Source organism: Belonocnema kinseyi, chromosome 4, assembly GCF_010883055.1.
Source record: "Belonocnema kinseyi isolate 2016_QV_RU_SX_M_011 chromosome 4, B_treatae_v1, whole genome shotgun sequence".
In the NCBI taxonomy this organism is placed as follows: Eukaryota; Metazoa; Arthropoda; class Insecta; order Hymenoptera; family Cynipidae; genus Belonocnema; species Belonocnema kinseyi.
In genome coordinates, this window is record NC_046660.1 from 124,232,891 (window position 1) to 124,256,379 (window position 23,489).

The 23,489-nt window shown below is 35.2% G+C and overlaps 1 protein-coding gene across 6 annotated transcripts in view; it reads right to left on the reverse strand.

The window, feature by feature from the left end:
- LOC117171623 ((Lyso)-N-acylphosphatidylethanolamine lipase) overlaps positions 1–23,489 on the reverse strand; it is a 55,684-nt gene that overhangs the window by 22,169 nt on the left and 10,026 nt on the right. For all 6 annotated transcript variants that reach the window (XM_033359102.1, XM_033359098.1, XM_033359100.1 and 3 more), the window contains exon 4: positions 9,951–10,280. In XM_033359102.1, coding sequence (XP_033214993.1) covers positions 9,951–10,280 — 330 coding nt within the window. The remainder of the gene's footprint in view (positions 1–9,950; positions 10,281–23,489) is intronic.

Genomic DNA, 23,489 nt, shown 5'->3' on the forward strand with positions numbered 1-23,489 from the left:
GTTCTCAAAAAATGGTCTTAGTCTGCCAAGTATTCTATACTTTAAATAAAACTTGAACTAGTAACTATTTCTAACAATTTTTCTTTGTCTATTCCTGATCTGGCAAAACTATTTACTCACAATCATAAACGTTAAACAAAATGGTCTTTCGAGCCGGATAGAAAATCGTGAAAAAACATTCAAAAGTGTAAAATTAAGACAGAAAAGACCAAAGTGAGAAATTTTATTAAGTGAAAGCACAGAAACTAGGTGGAAAATATGACGGCTTGAGGTTACATAGCAAGGATATAAGCTGGTGACATCTTTGCGCGTACTGTAAGGCAGCCGTCCTTCTCCAAACAGTCTGTACTGTAATCTTCCATGCTATCATTCTTCACTGGATCGGTCTTTCATTATTCTTCACCTGAAGGAAGAAATAACAGATTTGCCAGCTGATATTTAGATGATTCTCAACACTCTTAATTTTAGACTTCATTGATTTCTAACCTTCTCCAGTGGTAAGATGATAACTTTAATTTACCCATGATGAGAGAGGCTCGTTCTGGCAAACAAAATAATAATAATAATTCAGACCGTAGTATTTCAGTGATGATTTATTGACATTTTATTAATTATTATGCTCTCGCACACTCAAATTTGCTCGTCTTATTAGAGAAATTTAAAACAAAGCTAAATCAGTTCTTTAGTTTGCAAATTAAGACTTTTTAACTTTATCTGAATTATCAGCAATTGTCAATTTGAATTGCTCCTTTTGTTAAAATGGAACCATTATTCTCTGAGTTATCAGAGATTTCTCAGGCGATTCTACGCACTGAAACCAATTTTAAGAAAATTGGAAAAACCAATCTCACGGTGGCTACTGTCAAATCCCGGATAGAACTTCTTGACCAACGCTGAAAGTGTTGTGAAACCCTGCGTCTGGAAATTTAAGCTGGAACTACGTCAGCTGAGCATGGGAAATTGGGATATTTCACAAAGTCTAAGTATCCAGCTATTGAAGATGCTTATCTCAATGCGCGAAATTTTTTATATAATCAATTGGTCTGGCTTACTCCTGAGACTAAGGCTAATGAAAGTTTAAATCAGTCTCAAATTATTCGTCAAGATTCCTTGCCTGTAAAACTTCCTCAAATCAAGATTACACTATTACACAAGATTACACTATTTGAGATTGTCCTTAAAGGGCGAAACTGAAGGTTTTTAAAGACATGTTTCGATAACTGATGCTAACTTTATCTCCACTTGGGAGTGGCTAAAGACCAGATTTGACAACAAAAGAGCTTTAATCTCAACTCATTTACAAGCCTTTATCAATCTTCCTAATGTGTCGAATAATATTCTGGAAGACTTAAAAAACTTAAACGATAAAACAAATAAGTCATTGGCGGCTCTCAAAAATCTTAAATGCTTAACAGAACATTGGAGTGATTTACTTGTTTTTATAATGCATATTAGTTCTAGCACTGATTATCCCACTTATCAGCAAATTGACTCATTTATGGAGACTCGCATACGTATTTTGGAGGCTATTAAAGCTTCAAAACCTGTTGCGAGTTCTCAAGAAAAGAGTAAGACTTCAAAACAATCGGGAGTTAGGAGCCACAATGCAACTTCTAGCTGAAAGTGTCTCCTTTGTAAGGATAATCACTCTTTATTTAAATGCAACCAATTCAAAGCTCTGCCTGTGGACAGGCGTAGGGAAGTTGCTACAAATATTCATTATTGTTATAATTGTCTCACGCCCGGACATCGACCACAAAATTGTGTTAGAAAATTCTAATGTTGCAAGTGTGGTAGGAAACATAATTCCCTGTTGCATTCCGAGGATTATAATTCAAATCCCACCTTGCAACCAACTAACTCTGCATCGGTTACTTCTCAATGGGCAGTTTTAGGTTCCATCGCGTCACAATCAAATGATCCCGGCAATTCCACCGTGAAGGTGGGGGTGAATCATGTAGCGCTTAAAGAAGCAGACGATAAAGTTTCGTTTTATTTTCTGAATAATCACCAAAATTTGTCGCGCTCAACCTTACTCGCTACGGCTGTTATGTCCTTCCAAGTTGAAAATGGAAGAAGTTACGGATTTAGAGTTTTGCTGGACCAAGGATCTGAATGTTGTTTTATTATCGAGAGAGCAATGAAAATATTAAGTCCACGCTACAAAAAGGTTAAAGCAGTAGTATATGGGGTTGGAGGAGGTAATATTGGTTCTTCAAGAAAGTTAGCAGAATTTAATTTAATTCCTACAAAAAAGAACTGTCCTAAAGTTTACATCCAAGCTTTAGTATTATTACACGTTACATCATATGCTCCTCCTGTAAGATCTAACGGGGGGAATGAAGATCAATTAAAAGAGTTAGGGTTAGCAGGCCCAAATCTCTTTAGCTCCCATCAAGCTGATTTGATTTTAGGAGCCGATAAATATGGCTCATATTTACTTCCTGGTCTCTAACAGGGTATATTGGGTTCTCTTACTGCGCAAAGTACCGTTTTTGGTTGGATATTATCTAGGCCGGTTTCAGTCACAAATAAAATAGAAATTAACATCCCAGTTACACCACATCAGGCTATTTCAGCAGAAGTCTTGCATCAAGACTTAACCAGGTTCTGGGAGTTGGAAGAAGTTCCCTTTAAAAATACTTTGACAGATGACGAAATGTTTTGTGATAAGCATTTCGCCACGAATTACCAACGAACAAAAGACGGACGTTACATGATTCGAAAACCTTTCAAAAACGGTTTTCCCATAAAAATAGCTGCATCCATGGAGAGAGCTAAGATCGTTTGAATAAAGTAATTCGTCGTTTATCGGAGAAATTGGAATTATTGTTACAATACTCCAGTTGCTTATCAGAATATGAAAGCCTTGGGCACATGGAACTTCTTCAAGGAAAGGAATTGGATAGTTTTCCACAAACTGTGTATTTGCCTCATCACCCTATCTTAAGAGAAAGTAGTTCCACCACTAAGTTGAGGGTTTTTTCAACGCTTCCAGTTTAACTTCCAGTTTAACTTCCAATAATTCTTCCTTGAATTCTCATCTTCACATCGGTCCCAAGATTCTCAATGATTTGGTTTCAATCATTATGAATTGGAGGTCACATCGCTTTGTTTATATGGCTGACATTGAAAAAATGTTTAAGACAAATTCTAGTTGACCCCCGGGATTGTGACTATCAAAGAATTGTCTGGATTTTTCCTGATAAAAGGTTCGTCGCTTATAGAATTTTAACCGGTACTTACGGTACTGCCTGTACTCCTTATTTGGCTAACAAAGTGGTTAAGCAGTTAGGTTATGATGAAGGAAATAGATTTCCTTTAGCCCAAACTATATTAGAAAATAATACTTACGTCGATGACGTTTTGTTTGGTGCAGATAGTCAGATTGAGGCTAAACAGGCGCGAGCTCAAGTAACAGTGTTATCAGAAACTGGCGGTTTCCATTTGCGAAATAGGGCCGCAAATGAACCCGAACTATTGGAAGATTGTCCCTCGGCAGAACACGAACGTGCTATCGAATTTCAGTTAGTTATTTTTTTAGTTTATTTTGGGATCCTAAGTCCGATTCATTCCTTTTTAAAGTGAATTCTTCTTTAGTCGAAAATCCAACAAAACGGATTGTTCTTTCATTAATGGCTACCTGATGATCTTAAAATTCAATGGTTAAATTATCATGGTTCTCTGGAAAAATTAAAAGCACTTAAAGTCCCCAGATGGACACGACAACTGCAGACAAACTCTGAATTCGAGCTTTATGGCTTTTCTGACGCTTCGTCAAAAGCTTATTCAGCTTGCGTTTACATTAGAATTCTTAGTGAAGATTTAAAACAGGCTCATGTTTGCCTACTAATGGCTAAATCTAAAGTAGCTCCTGTTAAATATGTGTCAATTCCTCGTTTGGAGTTGTGTGGAGCTGCGTTGCTAACTAAGACGCTTAAGTTTGTCATGGAAACTATATCATTGGATGAAATACCTATTTACTGTCACACTGATTCCGTAAAAGTTTTGGCTTGGCTAGGAAAACATCCTTCCAATTGGCCTGTGTTTGTTGCCAATAGAGTTCCCCTAATTCATGAGCTGGTAACTCGCGCGAAATGGCGATACATTTCTATTAAAGATAATCCAGCCGACTGCCCTGCACGGGGACTCACGCCCGAAAAATTGATAAGGCATTCCTCATGGTGGTAAGGTGCACCTTGGTTAACTTTGCACTCCTCAAAATGGCCTGAATATCGCCACGCAGCCCCCGCGCAATAAAATTTAGAACAGCGGCCACTAGAGAGTCATCATGTTTTGAGTGTGATCAAAAGTCCATTTAACTTGATGCTTAAATTCTCCTCTCGGCCAAGATTGCTTCGTGTAACTGTCTATTGTAAAAGGTTTATTGATGCCTTTGTGTTCAAACACTCAAAACTTAATAAGCCTAAACCTAAATTTTTAACCATGTCTCTTTATGCGATTGAAATCCAACAAGCTGTTATATTTTGGATTAAATTTGTCCAGGCAAATTCCTTTTCTAATGAGATAAAAGCTTTGAACGAAGAAGATAGGGTAGTTCCAAAGAACTCGCTATTAAAAATTTTGAATCCATTTTTGGATTCCAACAATCTCTTAAGGTTAGGTGGAAGACTACGGCATGCTCCTATCAGTTTTGATGAGAAGCATCCTATCATTTTGCCGCGTCACCACATAAGTGAGCTTATCGCCATGCATGCTCACCTTCGATCTTTACACGATGGTCAGCAATTAACTTTACATATGCTCAGACAGCGTTACTGGATTTTAGGAGCTCGCTCTTTGGTTAAACGACTGATCAAAGGTTTCCTGGAGTGCACACGTGAGAGCGCGGCTTTGTCTCAACAACTTATGAGGGACTTACCTGAATTTAGAGTGACCCCAAATCGTCCATTCACACATTCTGGTGTGGACTATGCAGGCCCATTTAATGTTCGCTTTACTTCCGGTCGTGGCAGAAAGAGTTACAAAACTTACGTTGCGCTTTTCGTCTGTTGTTGTACGCGAGCTGTCCATTTAGAACTCGTTTCTGATTATTCATCTGCCTCTTTTCTCGCCGCCTTTCATCGATTTTCTTCAAGGCGAAGTAGACCTGTACACTTGTACAGTGATAATGGTACGACATTTCACGGTGCTGACCGGGAATAAAAAAAATTGTCTTTTGAATCTTAAACTGGATGCTAATTTGCATAATGAGGTCGCAATTCAAGGTACTTCTTGGCATTTCATACCTCCTTCCGCGCCTCATTTTGGGGGTTCATGGGAGGCTGGAGTTAAGAGTTAAACACCATCTGAAAAGAATTGCAGGTGCACATACTCTTACATACGAATAGTTTTATACCCTTCTTACTCGTATAGAAGCTTGCCTCAATTCCCGTCCTATTGCCCCTCTTTCAAATGATCCTGAAGACTTTTCCTATCTTACACCTGGATATTTTCTGATTAGAGCCCGTTTGACCAGCATTCCAGAACCCTCATTGGAATTTACTTAGAAAAATCGATTAGATCTATGGCAGTTAATACAAAAAATTCAGATATTTACTGGAGAAGATGGGCTGTTGATTATTTACAGTCTTTACAAAAACGCTACAAATGGTTTTAACAAAGAGCTAAATATTGTGATCGGTGATATCGTTATTTTGAAACATGATTCGTTACCGCCTTTTAAATGGTTGTTAGGCCACATAGTTAAATTCTACAAGGGAAAGGATGATTTAGTACGTACTTTTCGCGTAAAAACTGCCAGTTCGAAATACGAACGTCCGATTACACAGATTTGTCTGCTACCAGTAAGAGCGAAAGAAATGAGCGAACTCTGAAGAACTATTATTAATTAGATTAAAAAATATATATATATTCTGTAAACTTAGTGGATTATGGCGGGCGGCTATTTATACTGTTTCTTTACTGCGGGCGGCATTTGCGTTGTTGACAAATACTCGATTAAGCACTTAATGTTTTTTCTTTTCATCGTGCAGTTACATCGCCTATTTCAAAGCTATATTTATTTTCCTTATTATTTAAAGGAATATTTGAAGCCACGTGATTTCTCAGTTTGAGTGTGTGATGATAGCCTTGTCGCTTGAGAAAAACAGTGTGCGAGCAGCAGTGAATCGCGACAGATCGTTGTCCGATCTTTTCGGATCGTTAAAGTGATTAACTCAAAACTTGAGCTAGTAACTATTTCTAACGATTCTTCTCTGTCTAATCCTGATCTGGCAAAATTATTTAGTCATAAACATAACCATTAAACATTCATTAAGGTGGGAAACACCAGAACCTCAGTTTAACTACACAAGAAATTTGCAGAGATACTGGCTCATGTATCAAACCCCGAACCTCAAATGTTAGATCCGAGCTCCAAACCGCCTAAGCCACTTCATAAATATCTTGTAGTGCAAGAAATATTTGAACGTACTATGAAAACTTCAATTTGTTACAATAATTGAGTTATTTCAAAAGGAAAAGTAATACGAATAAGTGAAGTGTTTTTATTTTTTTGCGTAAATGTTCCTTCTTCAATAAAATATACAAAATAATTTAAAACATCCTCGAACCTTAGCACACCTTCTCCTGCATACCGTCTCTAAAACATGAATTCGAGGTAGCATTCTGTTGCGCACGTCTTAACCTACAATTCACATATGCACTTTTTTGAGGAAAATAATGAACTGCTATATTCAGGGGATTATAAGTCTAAGCGTGATGACTCGCTCTTCACTTGTTTTCTAGGCGCAACGTTAATCAGATTTGCACATAGGTGTACTATTTCTGTTGTGAAATACGTGTTAGCAATGTCGCATCGCTTACAGATTGTATCTATTGTATAAATCTCATCCACTGATCACTCTAAATTAATATTTAATAATATTAACGTTCCTTCATTTATTTAAAAATTTATTGCAGCCAATATTTTCTGTGTGCCTCGTATATTTGTTTTGATTCTGATTTTCTTTCCTTTTTCACTTTGGTTATATGTTTACTATCATTATCATTACTATTATTATTTTTTGATATTTAAGTAAAAAGATGGCGAAGTTTACAAAGAGGGAGATACTTAATCTATCATCACAAAGCAAAAAAATTGAATACATCATGCGGAAATAAAATTTTGAGAAATGCAATTTACCTAATGAGTATCTAGTTCGCTTGAATCTAGCTATTTGAAGTATTGCGGGGAAACACGACGCAAAATTCAAAAAGTCAGCAGGAAAAAAGATATACTTGAAAAAAAACATGGCAGCTGGTTAGATTCTGACTTTAAAATTCCTGACTTAGATATGGAAGTAGAAAACGAAGAAATGAACTTGCGAAGTACATCAAGTTTTGGTCTTCCGTCACTTTCATTTGATCAAAAGTCTGAGGAATCACAAACACGTGATCTTACTACAATCAGTGCTCAAAATGAAAACAACCCTAAAAGATAGTTGATGGCTTGTTACCATGCATCTAAGTTATCAAAGGAAAAAGATTTTCGTTTAGTATTAAAAGAAATGATAAAAGGTCCATCTGGACTGGCAAAATTGAGACGAATTATGCAGGAACCAAAGCCCTTACTTCTGAAGATGACTCCAGAGGAAGGTTTAGCTTTTCTATTAGAGCAAAAACTAAGCAAATCTACGTACATAGCTATGAGAGATGAAGTTCACTCAAAAGGAGCTGATATTTTTCCTCCATATGCGCACGTTAGAAATGCGAAAGCTTTACTATATGTAAGCCTCAAAGAAATGACATAGTAGTCACAGAAACATCAACTGAGATCTCTCTTCCAACTTTGTTTAATCATACCGGGAAAAGGATTTGTGAATGATAAAAAGATGTAATTATCCAAGGCATCGCGAATTCAAGTAACACAGAAGCAGAAGCAATTTTAATCTATTCCTGGAGTTTTTATGATAGCTCAGGCCGCTCATTTTACAAACAATCGTACAAATAAATCTACAGTAATCAATCATGAAACTATAATATCAAATACACGATTTTTTTTGCCCATTAGAGATTCAGTTCGCTAAAGAATCAGAATAACTAATTCGGGATCAGAAGAAGATAGTCGATGTTCAAATGCAAGAACTTCAACAGATTTAATCTGTTGAAGTATCAATAGAAGACGTCAAAATATGTATATTATTTTCAATGCGTATGCCATTTATTGTCTGTAAGGTGTTGCATTTTGTAACTGGGACTAGATCAATGCAAACGTGCTTTATGTCACGCATATCCATCGCTGTTTAATGACTTCTGAAACAAGGAAAAAGGACTTTTTGTACCTAATCCTGAGTCGTTTCAATTCTAAATATATCATTTACATGCTTGGATACGATTTTCTGTATGCTGTTTTTATATTTCATACGGACTACCCATTAAAAAATGGCAAATGAGAAACGCGCAAGATAAGGAACTGTTTAAAAAATAGAAGTCTGATTCTGTCCAAACTTTGGATGAAATTGGGACTCAAGTTGATCTGTCCAAAGCTGGCGGTAGTGGCATTACTAACAGCGGTAATACCGTTCGAAGAGTATTCAAGGTACAAGATGTCTTGGCTGTCTTGGATTGGATAATGAACTTCTCCGTAACTTCAAAACAATATTGATCACTCTAACTTGTCATTTACCAATAAATGTGATTCTCTTCGATGAACTATGCACTTCTACAGGTCAACTCTATGTTCAAGATTATTCTTGGTACAAACTGCCATCTTCGGTTCATAAAAAATAATCATGCATGGTGCCAAACTTATAAAATACAGTATATTGCCAGTTGGAATGTTAGTCGAAGAACCATGAGAAGCTAGTAACAAAAATCACAAATATTACAGGCTTAATCATAGTAGAAGGCATAGCAGAGCTGCTACTATGGAAGATATGTTTGACCGATTATTAGATACTTCGGACCCAGTAATATCGACTATGAATTTTGAGTGGACGAAGTTGATGATAGAGATATTTCTGAAAATTCATCCGAAATTACTATGAATAATTTCGAAGATGTAGCCGGACTTCCAGAAACATGACAATTATAGTATGAGGTGGTATTAACTGATGAGGACGACTGATATTTATATCCATAAGGATTTATGGAGCATGTGTGAGAGGAAAGGGGATTCCCCAAAATTAAGCACCCCGATATTTAAAAAAATGGACCTCCAAGTTTAAGTCTCCTAAAAAAAGTTCTTACACTGATATTTTTATTTTGATAATAAATTCGTAATCAGCTACCTCCAGAACCCCCTTAAACCAATATTGAAAAAATCAAATTTAGAATACTCGACTGCCATATTCGATCCACCATTTTCTTTTTAATTAAAATTTGTAGTAAGGATTCGTAATCAGCAACCTCGAAAATCCCTTTATACAAATTTTGAAAGTAATAAAAAATTTATTTATTATACTCGTCTGACATATTAGATCCCCCCTTTTTTTAATTTTTAACAACGGATTCATCATAAACGACTTCGAAACCCCCTTTTTACCAACTTCAAAAGAATAAAAAATGTATTTAGCACATTCCATATTGGATCCACCATTGTTTTACATTTTTAAACCGTATTTGTAATCAGCGACCTCAAAAACCCCCTTATACCAATTTTGAAAAAAATTACAATTTATTTAGCAGACTCGCCCGCCATATTGTATCCACCATTTTGTTTTTTGAATTTTGGACATCGGATTCGTAATCAACGACCCCAAAAACCACCGAGTTAGAACATTTTATCCATTTTATGAACATTTTCTACTTTTGTTCAACTTTTCGGAATTCCGACCCACTGTGCTTTGGTACGTACCTTTCTACACGGGGCTGTCCCGGTATGGACGCATTTTATAATGCAGTCAAGTGATCTAATCAGAGTTGTGTGCCAATTTGGCACATTGGGTAACCTTGGTATTATCATTAATATTATGTAAACGTAAATTTTAAGAAAAGTAAAAACTAACCAAATGGACCAGCTACTCGAACAGCCCATAATGGATTTAAAGGCTGAACGGCGTAGGCTATCGCTTTTACCCAAAATGGCACATATGTCCTAGTTCCAGCATCTGCTGGTCTTTCTGGAAACCCCCAGGGGTCAGCGAGTATCAAGTGTTGAACTCTTTGAGGGTATTGAATGGCATACGAAGCTGCAAGAAAACCTCCCATTGAGTGGCCCAGTAATATAAATTTTTCTAACTGCATTTCTCGCCTCCATTCTTCTACTGAACGGACCAACTGCCCTTCTGCCTCTTGCGCCTCATTGCTGAAAACAGGTCGACTACTTCTACCAAATCCTGGAACAATACACGTTTTTATTTTAAAATGCAGACCTTTTTATGTATAAGTGAAAGGTACCTAACAGGGCCACGTAAACAAATTTAATTCTAAGTGAGTTAACTAACCTTACACATCAATCATTATTCAGATAAACTCAAGACAGGTTAAAATTTCGATAATTTACAATTAAAAAACGTTAAAAATCTTGTTTCATATGCTCCGAATTATAAGTTGGCTGATATATTTTTTAAACGTTGGTAAAATCAACCCTTTTTATATAAGATAATATTTCAAACATAAAAAGTTAGAATTTCGATATTTTCAAATTTAAAAAACGACCATAAGCTTCTTTATTTATGTCCTGATTTATAGGTTGAGTTAGATACAAATAAAAACGTCAGCAATTTTTTTTATCCTGAATTACATCTCGGGTGAGATATTTCGGAAGCACCCCTAAAAATTATCCTTATTATACGCACTTCTAAAAATGTTAAAAATGACAAGTTAGAATTTCAATATTTGTTGTCAATTAAAAAAAGATATTTGAGGCTTTTTACTTGACAAACATTTAAAATCTAACTTGCCATTGTAGGCGTTTTATGGATGCGTATAATCAGGGTTGATTTTATGAGTGCAGCCGAAATGTCTCACCTAGCCTATAATTCTGAGTATAAAAAATATTTTTCGTGTTTTTTAATTGGCAACTATTGAAATTCTAACAATGTTTAATTGACAAATGTCGAAATTCTAAATTGTCTTTTGCCAATTTTGTTTGAAAAATTCTAATTTTTTGTCCTCCTAAATGATATATGCAAAAAAGTTTTTTATTCTGTACATATGAACGTTTAGAACTTCATTTACATCAGTATTGCTAAACGTAATTTTGAAATCGTTCAGTGACATCTTTACTGTCTTTTGAAAGATGTAGAATTTAATTGACCCAATTATTAAATTTGTTTGAAGAAATTTTTCATTGGCATTAGGGTCTTATGAAAATACTTAATTATAAAACATGCATTTCTTAGAGGGTTAGATTGGCAAACGTTTCGACCACGAATAGGGGTCCTCGTCAGTGTCAGGTATAAGATTTAGTCAAGTTATATATATATATATATATATATATATATATATAATTAAAATTGAAATTTGGCATTCAATTTTTGGTGAAAAAATTTTTTCATACATAAACTTAGTATTTATATGTCGTGCAGCTCCTCTCTCTCACTCTCTCGATTATATCATCCTTCTGCGACGGAGCGGAAGAGAGAGATAGGCCTATCGATGCTTGCTAAACAATGTGGCCCACGTTTTTAGAATAGAAATTATGTTTCGGTTAAATTGTCCTTATTTGATATATGTTCTAGCTTATTGATTAGAAGAGTTATCAGAGGTTTTTGAATTGGGCAAATTTGAATCCTCCGTAACACAGTTACCACTAAGCAATTTCCCTTTCGACGTAGGGGTGACTCACTCGGTGAGGAAGAGAGTAATGTGAAGAAGGAGGTATAGGTTTTTCAGATAGATCTAGAATTACCATTTTGTTTATTTAAATATCACGTTCGTCCCGCAACAATATTCCGACCCAGATTGCTAATCAATCTCTCTAGCGATTACCCCAAGTGAAGAGCCTCACAAAGTCGTCATGTATGGTTCCCCACTCAGGCCAATTAGTACCCAAGGTACAGTAAAGACCCATTTATTGCAAGGCTTCTGAAATGAATGGGTCCCGTTTATCGCAGAATAAGGAGAAATTTCAGTGGCTCCCACCACTTCATTGGAAGGCAGGCACCTTTCAGTGAGAACAACCTGATTGGTCCGCTCACTAGCGATGTGAGCTTGCAGTTGTTTTCACACGCGCATGCTAGATAACGTCGAAATACGTACTGCAATCTTCAGTTTAAAATCAACCCAGTCCCGCCTTTTCAGCTATTGGTTTACCGAGAGATGTGAAAGTAAAGAGTGGGGGGGTAATGTATCCCGCGATAAACGGGTCCCGAATCTGGCAATAGCCGAGTCCTACGATAAACGGGTCTTTACTGTATTTTGTTCCAGGTGTCACTCACTCTACTGACACTCTTTTTATTAACTATTTGTCGCCAAAATCTTTTGTCTTGGCATACTTCTCTAGCTTCTTTCTCGTCCATACATTTTTTCATGCAAGCTCGCTTGTTTTTGTGGATTCTTATGCCTCTTCTAATTAGGGTCTCATTCACACATTCTTTCCCTGGTTTGTTTCTGGGCAAACTGCCATTTACTTTACCTTGATACACTTGTTTCATTAGTCGTTCATCTTTCATTCTCCCAACATTCCTGAACCATCTTAACCGATTTCTTTCCAATACATCGACTAGTGTCTCTTCTGCATCACATTCTTTGAGGATTGTCTCGTTACTCACTTTATTTATCAGTGTCTTCCCGCATATTATGTGCAAGAATTTCATGTAAATCGCGTGAATTTTACTCTTATCATATTCTTGATAGGTCCATTTCTTGTTACCGTACAGTATACCCAAGCGGAACAAACGGAAAGGTTTCGGAAAGACCGCGTCGGAAATATTTCGGAAAGGGTTCAGAAAGAGGTTCCTTTCTGACCCTTTCCGAATTGTATGGGAACTTTTCTTCCGATTTCTTTCCGAACTTCAAACTGTCCCATGAACCTTTCCGATGTCTTTCCGAATGTCACACTTTCTGACTTCTTTCTGATCAGTTCCGAATGTCGTCGAATGTTTCCGATTTTTTTCCGAATGTCGCCGAATATTTCCGATTTATTTCCGAATAACTACGCACTTTACTCTTTCCGAATTTATCAAATTTCTTTCCTAATCAAATAAAAAAATATTTTTTTCGTAAAAATAATTTAATTTTATCTTCCAAGCCTTTTAAATTGCAGAGATCATATTGATACCTGTTGAATCCAGTAAAGATGATTCCTAAAAACCTAGAAATAGGGAAATTTTATAACTCACAAAGCCTTTTTGACTTTCGTACATCACGTACATTATTGCTGCACATTATCACATCTAAACATTCCGAATTTCGAATATTCAATTTGCCAAAATCTCATTTGTAATTACTACAGTAAGTCATTGATAAAATTCCTTCTTTGTATAGTAAAAATAATACACCATGAAATATAAATTGCACTGAGCTTGAATTAATGATAAAAAGCCAAAAGAAGCGTCTCTTTTATCGATATTCATATACACAATAAAAAACCAGGTTTATTGATAAAGTCACGGAGCACAATGACGTTTTTTATGGAAAGCACTAAGGGAAATTAGGAATATCCAAAATTTGTTGTGATTTTCATCATGAATCTTTGGAAAAGTTCTGACACCATCTCGTCTCTGCTTGTCCCCAGCGCCATTTTGATCTGAGATTGTCCTTTACTCACTCACTCACTCGCTTTCAGTGCTACAATCGATAAACCCAATTGATAGTAAGCATTCGATTGCACTAATACTTGACTGAACCAAAATAATCAATTGTCATTATATGTTTGAAAAAATATGTAGAAATGGAACCAAATAATGCTTCTACAAGTCCAGCTTAGGAAGAATTATATTCAATAACCAGCTTCAATATTTTTTGACATTACACAAATAATAAAAATAACATAAATATATGTGAAAAATAATAAAATAGTTATGGAATTTTCCTATTGCCAGGACTTTTGGAAAAATCTTTATACGGCAGTTTATTTTCAATAGAGAAGAAATAAACACTGGAATATGCAGGAAACAACTCGAAAATTGAAGTTAATTTGATTAATTTGTTGAAAATTCAGCAATTTTTTTATAAAGTCATTCTTTTTGGTCGAAAATTCAACTGTGTTGTTGAAAACTCGTACTTTCTTGTTGTCGAAAATTCATATATTTAGCTGAATGTGGCATAATTTTGGTTGAAGATCACAACTGTTTCATTAAAAATTAATCTGTTTCATCTCGTTTTTTTTATTAAAAATACGACAACTTATAGTTAAAAGTGAAACTACTTTCAAACACTTTTTTTTGGTTGACGATCAATAATTTTAGCTGAAAAATGTCTTTTTTTAAATAATTGGTCTACATTTATTTATATTTCTTTTTATGTTTCATTATATTTATAAATTTATTTATTTTAATTAATTTTCAATTTATTAATTTTTTTAATTTCATAAATTTATTAGTAAATTATATGTTGGCTTCCGTTTCCGGTACCGATCGCGAAGAACTCTTTTTGTCAAGTGGTGTATTTTTGGCTTTGGTGAAGGGAATAAGGGTGAGTAAAGGCAAAGGTGTGAAGGGTGAAAATGAGTGGTTTGCAGTGAAAATTTTGAGCATGTGAAGTTTTTGAGGTTAGGAGTCGGAAAATAATTGCTGGGTCAGGGGAGCAATAGGTAGGTGATAAAGTAGTGGCAGCAACAGCTGATGTTGCTGAAAGAATACGCAGTGGGGGGGAGGAATGACGTTGATCACAGTGACAGCAGCGGTGATGAAAGTGTCGAGAAGTCGACCAGGGAGGGGAGGGTAGCGGACTCAGAAATGGGCAAGCAACGCGGAATTCTCAAACTTGCAGTGCCTCAACAAACTAGGCAACGCGGGTTCGAACAGAAGTCTGAACGAATGGCCATAAAGGAAAGCGCGACTAGCAGTGAAGGGGAGGAAAAAAGGAAAAGAGAAGCAGGGGACGATGAGGTAGAAAGGGACAAGGATAACACGAGAGTTAGAACTAAACGGAAAACACCAGAGATAGATAGGGGGGATGGGGGGATGTTTGAAAAATTGGAAGCTTTCATAAAAGGGTTTAGAGAGGAATCAAGAAAGAGATTGGATGACATGAATAGGGATATGACTAGGCAGGGAAACGATGTAAGGGGGTAAGTGAAAAAGGTAAGAGAAAAATTGGAAGAATTGGGTAAACGCTGGAAAAAGGAGAAAGACAAGGTTTGAGGTAAACTAGAGAGCATTGAGAATAGACAGAGAAAGGTTCACAAACAAAGATCTGGAGAGATAAAACAGTTAAAAGAACGGGTAGGCAATCTAGAAATTAGGAATGAGCATATGGGGGAAAAGAAAGAATGTTCCCAGTGAAAGTGGGGAGTGAGAAAAAGAAAATTATGGAGGGAAAAAAATTGTTGAGAGGAAGAAGGGAAAGAATTTAAGAAGATCTGACATTGAGGGAAAGGAAAAGGATATGGCAAATAGAGCAGAGGGCTTGGGTAGAGAGGAAACAGGGCCATATGATGTGGATAGGGAGAGACAGGTTATGGATAAATGGGGAGGAATGGTGCTGGGACGAAGAATTAGAAGAATTAAGGAAAAAAAGGAAAAAGAATGGTAGGGGGAGGGAGACGAAAAAGAGTCTATAAATAAATCAGAGGCGTTTCCAAACGGCTAAGGGAAAACAAAGCGATGAGGAAAGAAGAGGGAAGGGAAGAGAGAAACGTGAAAATAGCTTTCTGGAATGTGTCAGGTTTGAAGAACAAGAATAAAGGGTTTTGGGAGGAGTTAGAAAAGTGGGATGTGATTATGATGAGCGAAACTTGGGCAGATGAGATGGACTGAAAGGGGATAAAAAATCTATTACCGAAAGTTTACGTGTAGACAATACAAGAAGCAAGAAAAGAACACATTAAAGGGAGAGGGACAGAAATTTAGGGAGAAAGAAAGGGAAACTTGTCGCTTTGTTCGTAGATTGCAAAGCAGCGTTTGGCGCAGTGAACAGAAAAGTGCTACGGCAGGTAATGAATGAGAGGGGTGTAGATGATAAAAGAAATTTTTACTGAAACCAGGATTAGGGTGAAAATAAGAAAGAAAGAGGACAGGTTTTCTGGATAGGTAGAGGTCTAAGGCAAGGGTTCCCGTTGAGTCCGTTACTATTTAATATCCTGCTGGCAGACTTAGAGGAGAAGCTAACGGAGAAAGGGAAAGGTGGAACGGTTTTGGGCAATAGATGATGAGAAGGGGATGAGCCTAATGATGAGAATCTTCGAAGAGCATGTCGGAGCAAAAGATTTGACGGTGAACGTAGATAAGACAAAGCTGATGTGCTTCAGAAATAGAAGGAGCAAAATAAATTACGTTTGGAAGATGAACGGACAAAAAGTGGAAATTGTGGAGTTCTGTTACCTAGGTTTTTGGTTTGAGGCAAAAGGGGGAAACGAGCTGCAAGTGATGGAAAGAATTGAGTGTGCGAGTAAAGTAATGGGCAAAGTATAGGGTATAGGAAAGAAAAGGTTCAGGAACGATTGGAGAATGAGGGTCTGGTTGCATAGAAAAGTAGAGAGCATGCATGAGCGATTTCTGAGGTGGGTAATAGGGATTAGCTGGAGTTGCCCAGGATACATGTCAAGAGAAGAGTTAGGAAGAGAAAATATAGTTACTAGACAAATTAAGAAAGCCTGGAGGTTTGAAGAAAAGTTAAAAGGGGAGAGGGAAGCAGAATAGCACAAGCATGTCTGGGCGAAATTCGGAACAATGAAGCGAGAGGCAATTCGGGAAATTCAAAATGGGAGGAAGAAAGGAGAAATATTAGAAGGGTTTGTAATATAAGAGAAGGGGTTATGGAATGGGAGGACATAGAGCTATTAGTTAAGCAAGGAGAAGAGAGATTGATAAAGATAATAGATTCGAGGTACAATAGATGGTACATGATGGTCAACGGTTTAGCGGAACCAGAATATCTGCAAAAAATAAAGAAGGAAGAAAAATGGAGTAGGGTTGTACGGTTTAGAATGGGAGAAGGAGTGAGAGCATGCAGATATTGAATAGATGAAGAGAATTTATACAGAGTATGTGTATACGAAATGGAGCCATGGACACATGTATTAGGGAGATGTACAGGAGAGGAAGAGAGACAGTTGAGTGTGGATGAGTGTGTAAGGTGGGTCTTGGACGGTAGTGGACAAGGATTGATTTGGATGAAGAAATTGGAAGAAGTAAGGGAAAGCAAGGGAGTAGGGCAGAGCCAAACAGGTGATCCTGAAAAAGGACAGTAAAAAGCGAAAATTGTTTTCAATGTCGTGGAAAATGCATTTTTATGGTAAGAGGGAACGGAAGCCCTGGAAACTCGCTCATTTTAAGAATTAATGTTACACCTGTTACTATTGTTCATCCTACGTAATTCGAAAGAGTAGATTTTAAGTAGTAGTTAAGTTAGACTAAGGATGGAATGTTAACTATATGTACAGGGAGCGGAGGCCCTCAAACCCGTAAAAGGAAGAAATTAAATACATACATAGTAAACTGTGTTGTTATTTATTATATTTATTAATTTAAATATATACATGTATATACATGTCGTATATACATGTTTGTGTGTGTTTTATATTTTACATATATTGGGAAAGAAATCAGAAACATTAGGAACGAATATAAACAATGGGACACACGTGAATATTCGGAAAGCATCGGAATAAGATAATGGGACACTGCAACACTTATTCGGAAAGAAATCGGAAACGTTCAGAAAGAAGTAGATGCAGTGGGACACTTCGGAGAAAGTTCAGAAACACATCGGAAACCTTCGGAAAGAGAGGCGTTCGGAAAGAAATCGGAAGCTAAGTTCCCATACAATTTGGAAAGGATCGGAACCGAACCTCTTTCTGAACTCTTTCCGTTTCTTACGCAAGAGCAATTGGTACAAATATAGAATTATGTTTAGCCATTTTAGTTTTATTTTATATACTTTTACTTCTGATAATGAGCCCTGCTCTGCCGATAACTTTTTTAACTTCGTTTATGCGCCTATCTAACTCCTCATTTATCTTTCCGTCACTGTACGAAAAGCGATTTGGGATCTTAACTCCACCACCAACCTCCACTCGCTGCCGGAAAGGCTTCGTTGTTCGTGGCGCGTGCCACGTGACGCACATTGCAGAATTCAGTACCGCAAATAAGTTTTGTAGTAGGTGCTTTAGGGCGACTAATTTGAAATGCAATATTTTTAGTTTAATGCTGTACATGTAAGATGCAACTCGAACGAAAGATAAATGTTTACTGATATCCTGAGCTTGAAAAATTATATCTTTTTTCGACAGGAATATGATTTTATCAATATTGCAACAATTTCAGCATATGAATAGTTGATATTTGGTTACATTTTACTTTACAATAATAAATAAAGGAAATGTAAAAGCGCCATAACTTTCAATAGGTATGTTGCAAGGTCCTGATTTCAAATTATGTTGACAATTTCTTTGTAAAGTATAAGCTAATGTTTAAAAAATGTTGAAATCATTGCCCTTCAATATTTAGAAAAGTTTACTCTAAGACAGCTTGCGAGATATTGAGTATCTACAGCACTGGAGACCTCCCTTCCATTTCAGAAACCGACCACCACCGAAGCTGAGTAGAAAGACTCGTAGTAGAACTCAAACATCTGGTGATTGAGTCGAACTCCCCTCTCTGGACAGGCCTGATTTAGTGGTTGGCCGTCGCTAACCCGACTCTCCCTTTTTAAAATTGTCTTCAAATTATTAACACTCTTTATTTTTAATTGATGAATTTTCTCATTATACTTTTTTAGCATTATAACTTATATACTAATATACAATTTTTCAGTTGAATTAAAAAATCTTGTCTTTTTTAGCGTCTCATTCCATTTACGAAAAACGTTGCATTAATTCCAATTTTAAACATTTAAAAAAAGTCAGATATTTAAGGGCATGTGATACTTCGTCGTGTGGTCAATCGGCTACAGTTCCCCCGGCTTGTTTTCCACAAAAATGAAAATTTTTACAAACTGAATTCGGAGATGCTATAAAATATCATAACGGACGTCCCCGGACTCTTTTTTGAGGGATAATAACAAAAAAATTGTAGGCATTATTTTGAGGTTACGTCGTTTTTCATCTCTGCCTTTCCGATAATTTGAAATTTATTGATGAAATAAACTTTTTTAATTGCCTGCAAACAAGGTTAGTTCCGGGAGATTAGTTACTATGTTTATTTGTAAGTCCAAAGTTTTCGGCCAAAAATATTGTTTAGTTTGGAAGTAACGCTCAGGAGAATTGTAACACACATAACCTCGAAATATACACACGTTGTTAGCAAAATCAAAAATTTGTTTGAAAAAAAAAAACACAAAAAAGTGTGCGGGGACGTCCGTTAGCATGTTCGCTATCATTTCCCAGATTTTTATGACAAAATATTTCTTATCCTAAGAAAAAAGCCGGGGTAATCCAACACTGAAAAAATCTATACTAATACCTAAGCGCTATGCAAATTAATCACATTTTGCTAAATTAAAACTTTTTTGAATTGACCTACAAAAAGTATGTGGGGACGTCCGTTAGCATGTGCACTATCATTTCCCAAAATTTTAAGACAAAGTATTTATTATTCTAGAAAAAAAAGCCGGGGGAACCTAAAACTGGTAAAATTGACAATTTTCTAAGTATCACATGCCGTTAAAATCTAAACCCGCAGCTTCCGAATTATGTTTTAGGCTGTTAACTTTGAAATTAACGAAAACCTATTTCTAAATTTTACTCTATTCAGATAGCCTCTCTGCTTGATATTTATGATTGAATTCTTATTTCAATTTCAGCCTCTCTGCTTGTTATTTATGATCTATTTTTATTTCAATTTCGGAAAAGACATTTTAAAGACTTCAGACATTTTAAACGATCTACCTGGAACTTTAAATATATCTACCCGAGTGCCTGCGGAGAATTTCGCAGAGTTTCTCAGAGCCTTGAGAATCTTTAACATATACTCTGAGATTTCTATCGGTAGGGTCATACAAATGAGACTTGGGCAAATTGAATATTCGAAATTTGGAATATTTAGATGTGATAATGTGCAGCAATAATGTACGTGATGTACGAAAGTCAAAAAGGCTTTCTGAGGTATAAAATTTCCCTATTTCTAGGTTTTTAGAAATCATCTTTGCTGGATTCAACAGGAATCAATATGATCCGTGCAATTTAAAAGGATTTGAAGAAAAAAATAAATTATTTTCACGAAAATATATATTTTTTTTATTTGATTCGGAAAGAGTAAAGTGGGCAGTCATTCGGAAATAAATCGGAAATATTCGGCGACATTCGGAAAGAAATCGGAAGCATTCGAAGACATTCGGAAATGATCAGAAAGAAGTCAGAGAGTGGTACATTCAGAAACACATCGGAAAGGTTCATGAGACACCTTGAAGTTCGGAAAGAAATCGGAAGCAAAGTTCCCATACAATTTGGAAAGGATTAGAAAGGAACCTCTTTCCGAACCCTTTCCGAATCTTTCCAACGCGGTCTTTCCGAATCCTTTCCGTTTCTTCCGCTAGGGTAGTGAATAGGCTACCAAGATATACATACTTATCAACTTGTTCTATTCTCTCTTAATTTAAGAAAATGCCGCAAAGTTTTTTCTCAATATTTCCTTCGAACATCATAATTTTTTATTTATTTACGTTAATTTGAAGCCCATGCTCTTCATGCTTGTATTCAGTTTGTTCAGAATTCTTTAAAAGTCTTCGATTTATTCTGCCATAACCACCCTATCATCTGCGAATAATAATCCATGTACCCTTACTGCTTCGAGATCCTCACCGTTTTCGACGAAGAGGGTCATGCTTAATAAATAGTCATGATGACATAACACATCCTTGCCTAGAACTTTGCATAATATCGAACCAGTCACTCAGTTTTCCATTAACACTCACACTCGCTTTGCTACCAGTATATATTGTTTATATTGCTTATAGGAGCCATCAAATGACTCCGTATACTTTCAGGCTTCCCAAAGTTCACTCAATCTTTTTTTTTCTATTAACAGTACTTATATACTCATCTTAAACAGCTTGCATTAAGTATTTCACTTTAATTCAGGCTTTGTCTACAAATTTCCTCCCAATTTATAAGTGGCACTTTAAATTCAACTTTGTGATACCTTTTTATTAGAAATGAATTAATGTGTGCATGGACGGAAGAATAATTCAGAAAAAACGCTTAAGGAAATACCGGATTACAGGAAAACTTATATTTTATTTTTAGGAATTTATACACTGTAAAAAAAATGCCCGGTAATTTTACAACTTTCAGAGTAGGTCCGAATATTACCTACCCCCAAAGTAACGTTTTCACTGACAATAACAAATATCCACTTTCAGTATAGAATTTAATTTTTAGCTTATTTAAGTTTCCAGACAGATTCTGTAAAATTACAAATGCATTATGAATTTTAGGTGATGGTATTCTAACCAAAAATATTCGTGTTTTTATTCAACATGTTAACTTTAGCATCTACATGAGAAATGTGAATAATAGTAATTTGACTAGAAATTGTAAATTTCCCGCTCAAATAAGGAATATAGAAGAAAGCAGTTTTTTTACTTTAAAAAAATCTTGTTAAACATTTTTTATCAATTTTGCAAATACATTTTGCCATAATTAATACTGTTCTGAAACACGCTTTTTTGCATATAATTTTAGTTTCGCCAGTTTGCCTTATTTTACGATACTTTGAAACTTTACAATTACTTGTACTTATACTATGTTTAGAACTGTGCAGGTACATCGTGTTATCAATTATCAAATTTAAAGACATGAAATTACGTTGGAAAAAGGAATTTTTAACAGTTTCTGTATTTTTACCAGCATAAACAAATTCAACACTCTGAAAGTAGGTCCATTTATTACCTACTTTGAAAGTCACAGATTCATAAGCAGAAACTGTAGTTTTACAAAGCCTTGTTACGAGTATATTGTCAGTCTAAAAGTGGTAAAGTTACAAGATAGGTTGGAACTTTTAGTATGAAAGTGGCATTCACCCTATAATCAGGGTAGTAAAATTGCACCAATTTTTTGTTGGTAATTTTACCATTCTAAGTGGTAAAATTTTTTAATTTTTTACAGTGTAGTTTATTTCTTTTGGGATTGAAAGAAAACAGGACCGCACTCCTCCAAAGTATGTAAAAGATTAGATTTAAAGATTTCCATTATCAATTTGATGCGCTCAGAGCGATCGGTGCATTTTTTGTCTCAGAGAGTAATCGTTATTTCAACTTTGAAATCTTTTAAAATACCCTGAATCCTAAAAAAAAATCTTAAAAGGAATTTTTTAAATTATCTCTTTGAAAATCATTTCAAATAAGTTGAAATTCTCCAAAAATACTCTAAAAATTTAAATTTTACAAATTCTTTTAAATACTTTTAAATTATTAAAATAGTTTTAAAATTAGAGTTTATTACAAAAAACTCAAAATCTTGAAAATAGTAGTTATTTTCAACTTTGAAATCTTTTAGAATGCCCTGAATTCTAAAAATGCTAAAACAGAAAATTTTCCATTATCTCCTTTAAAGTCCTTTCAAATCAGATGAAATTTTCTAAAAAATACTCTAGAGAACAGTTTTATTAAATTCTTCGAAATACCTTCAAATTATTCAAATAGATTTAAAACTAGTTAGAATTTATTATACATTTTCTAAAGATATTCTAAAGAGTTTAACTTTATATAATTCTACGAAATACTTCCAGATTATTAAAATGGATTGAAAGTGAGAATTTATTATAAATAATCTAAATCTTGAAAATAGTCGTTATTTTAACTTTGAAATCTTTTAAAATGCCCTAAGTCCGAAAAAGGAAAGTTTTAAATTATCTCCTTTAAAATCCTTTCAAATCTGTTGAAGATTTATAAAAAAATACTCCAAAGTGTTCAGTTGTATAAAACTCTTCGATATAATTTCATGTTATCAAAAAAGATTGAAAATTAGATAGAATTTATCATTTTCAAATACTCTAAAGAGTTTAATTTTATAAAATTCTTGCATATACTTTCAGATTATTAAAATAGATTGAAAATTAGTTACATGTTAAAATACAAATGCAATAGTTAAATTTTTTATTAGCATGATTTTTGTAAACTAAGATCAAACGCATTTTAAAATACTCAGTAAGATTTTCCACCCAAGTAGTTCAATTTTTGAATTTTCAACCAATATTAGTAGTTCTTAAATACTCACTTGAACGGCTTGTCTTAAGTATTACACACTTTGATTTTGGCTTTGTCTGCGAAGATTTCTCCCAATTTATAAGTGGCACTTTGAATTCAACTTTGTAATAGTTTTTGATTGAAAATTAATTAAATTGTGCATGTACGGAAAAATAATTGAGAAAAAACGCGTAAGAGAATTAGTTAAATAATTAATTAGTTGACTGAATAATTAAATTATTAGTTGATTTTCCTTCATACGTAAAAAAGCCTATGTGATGGAGGGTTAACACTTTTGAATCTTGGAAGGCCTC